Raw genomic sequence first — 1,816 nt, 5'->3', positions numbered from 1 at the left:
TGTTACTCTTCAGCCGAAGTAAGTGTTAGGCTGAAGAGTGGTTGGCTGGAATAAACCAACTCTTGTTACTCTTCAGCCGAAGTAAGTATAAGGCTGAAGAATGGTTGGCTGGATTAAACCAACACTTAGTACTCCTCAGCCGAAGTAATTATGTCGGCTAAGGAGTGGTCGGCTGGTAAGTATAGTTTAACCAACCAAAAACCGAAATAACACATGGAGTAACAGAAGACATTACAAATGCAAGCATACACACAATAACCGGAATAAGAGAAGTCAAATTTTCATTCAAAAAAGAAGTCATTACAAGGCTGCTTAGTTCGGTTACAAAGAAAAGATTACAAAATTAAGAGAAGAGTTCATCTATTTCGGCGTCAAAGGCAGCATCGGCGTCAACCCGAAGACCGGTTTCGGGCGCTACAACACTTTCAGAAGGAAGAACGGGTTCGGCTGGAGCCACGGCTTCAATTGGTTGATCAAGAGTTAGATCTTCCACCACGGGCTCCGACCGAACTACCTGATCTGCATTCACAACCGAAGTATCCTCAGGGGCAGAGTCTTCATCAGAATCTTCATCATCTGAGCCCTCAAGGAACTGCTGTTGCATGGCCGTGGCATAATCCATCAGGGAGTTCGGTATAAAGTAGGCTGGAGGGTTGAAAACCTCGGTCTGAGGATCATGACCGAGCTTCTCAACGGCTCCCCTCCAGCCGCACTTAAAGAACAGATCCTTGGCCGCATTGCATTGTTGGGCATAAGCATCCTCTGCCCTCTTGAAGCCTTGTTTGTCGGCTTCCTTCACCTTCTCTTTTATTTCGGCATCCTTCTTTCTTTCAAGTTTTAGCAACTCGCGCAAGTACTTGTCCTTCAGCACAATGGCAGTCTTTTGCTTTTCGGCCTCGGCCGAACTAACCATTCCGGTCAGACGACCGACCTCACCTCGGAGTTCGGCCATTTCCTTTCTGGCCTCCTCTAGTTCGGCCGATTTCGCCTCTGCCTCTGCCGCAGCTTGCCTTGTCACTTTCCTCAGCTCCAGCACCTTCCTATGGGTGATTTGATTTTTCTGGATAGCCTGACAAAGCAACAACTTCAATTTAGCCGAAGAAAAAGAAAAGTAGAAAAACAGAAATACGACCGAAGTTACTTACCAGAATCATTGATTTCGTGGCTGACCGGATGGACTTCAGCTCGGTGGTTAACTGTTTGTGGTGATGTTCCATATCTTTAGGCAGACACACACTCTTGGCCAAATTGATGGCCAACAGGTGGTCCTTCTCAGCAACAACCGAGTCTGTTTCCAGAATGTCTCGGTCGTTGAAAGATAGCTTCGGTGCCCAGCAACTGATGGTCCGGTCGGAAGACTCCGGTCGAGGGCTTGGTGGTAAGCTCGGCTGAATGACAGGGTCTTCATCAACCAAAACTCGTTCGGGTTCGGCAGTCCGGGGACGTTTGGTCCGGCGGGAAGAGGATGGCTGTTGGGAAGGGAGGGCGACAACGGCAGGCTGCGATTGACTGAGAGGCGTTACTTCGGGCCTAGCCGTTTCGGTAAGAAGGGCCCTAACTCTGCTCCTTTTCGCCATCTCTTCTTCTGCTGTTAGAGGGACAAGTCTTATCTCGGGCAGAGTTGGGTCCGGCTCCGGTGCTTCCTCGAGAAGAAAATCAGTTACCTTTGCTTTGCGGCGACCGCTATACCGGTAGGTCGGCTGAAAATTTAGAAGTTTTGACCAACTTCTTTCTTTAACCCGTAGTGCGGCTCGCAGAACCCCAAGGTTGGGATAACTGTACAGGGAACGGAGATGGGCGAAATCTGCAGTAAAGG

At 49.1% G+C, this 1,816-nt stretch overlaps 1 protein-coding gene across 1 annotated transcript; it reads right to left on the bottom strand.

Moving 5' to 3' along the window:
• Positions 1–264: 264 nt before the first annotated feature.
• Positions 265–1,577, bottom strand: LOC145806806 (uncharacterized). The gene is made up of 2 exons (XM_082904623.1): positions 1,146–1,577; positions 265–1,069 (listed from the first exon to the last, which is right to left on the bottom strand). Exons 1-2 carry the CDS (start codon positions 1,575–1,577, stop codon positions 344–346), a joined length of 1,158 nt encoding a protein of 385 aa, XP_082760749.1. The 3' UTR covers positions 265–343.
• Positions 1,578–1,816: the final 239 nt, after the last annotated feature.

Source organism: Camellia sinensis, chromosome 14 (assembly GCF_055761805.1).
Source record: "Camellia sinensis isolate YWXY chromosome 14, ASM5576180v1, whole genome shotgun sequence".
NCBI lineage: Eukaryota > Viridiplantae > Streptophyta > Magnoliopsida > Ericales > Theaceae > Camellia > Camellia sinensis.
Note: the sequence above shows the minus strand (reverse complement) of the source record. Positions and strands in the feature narration are given on the sequence as shown.

Excerpts from the sequence above, each read along its gene's own strand:
- LOC145806806 (XM_082904623.1), bottom strand. The coding sequence starts at position 1,577 with ATGGCGAAAAGGAGCAGAGTTAGGGCCCTTCTTACCGAAACGGCTAGG. Across the intron at positions 1,070-1,145 it reads CCACGAAATCAATGATTCTG|GCTATCCAGAAAAATCAAAT; the intron begins GTAAGTAACTTC and ends TTGCTTTGTCAG.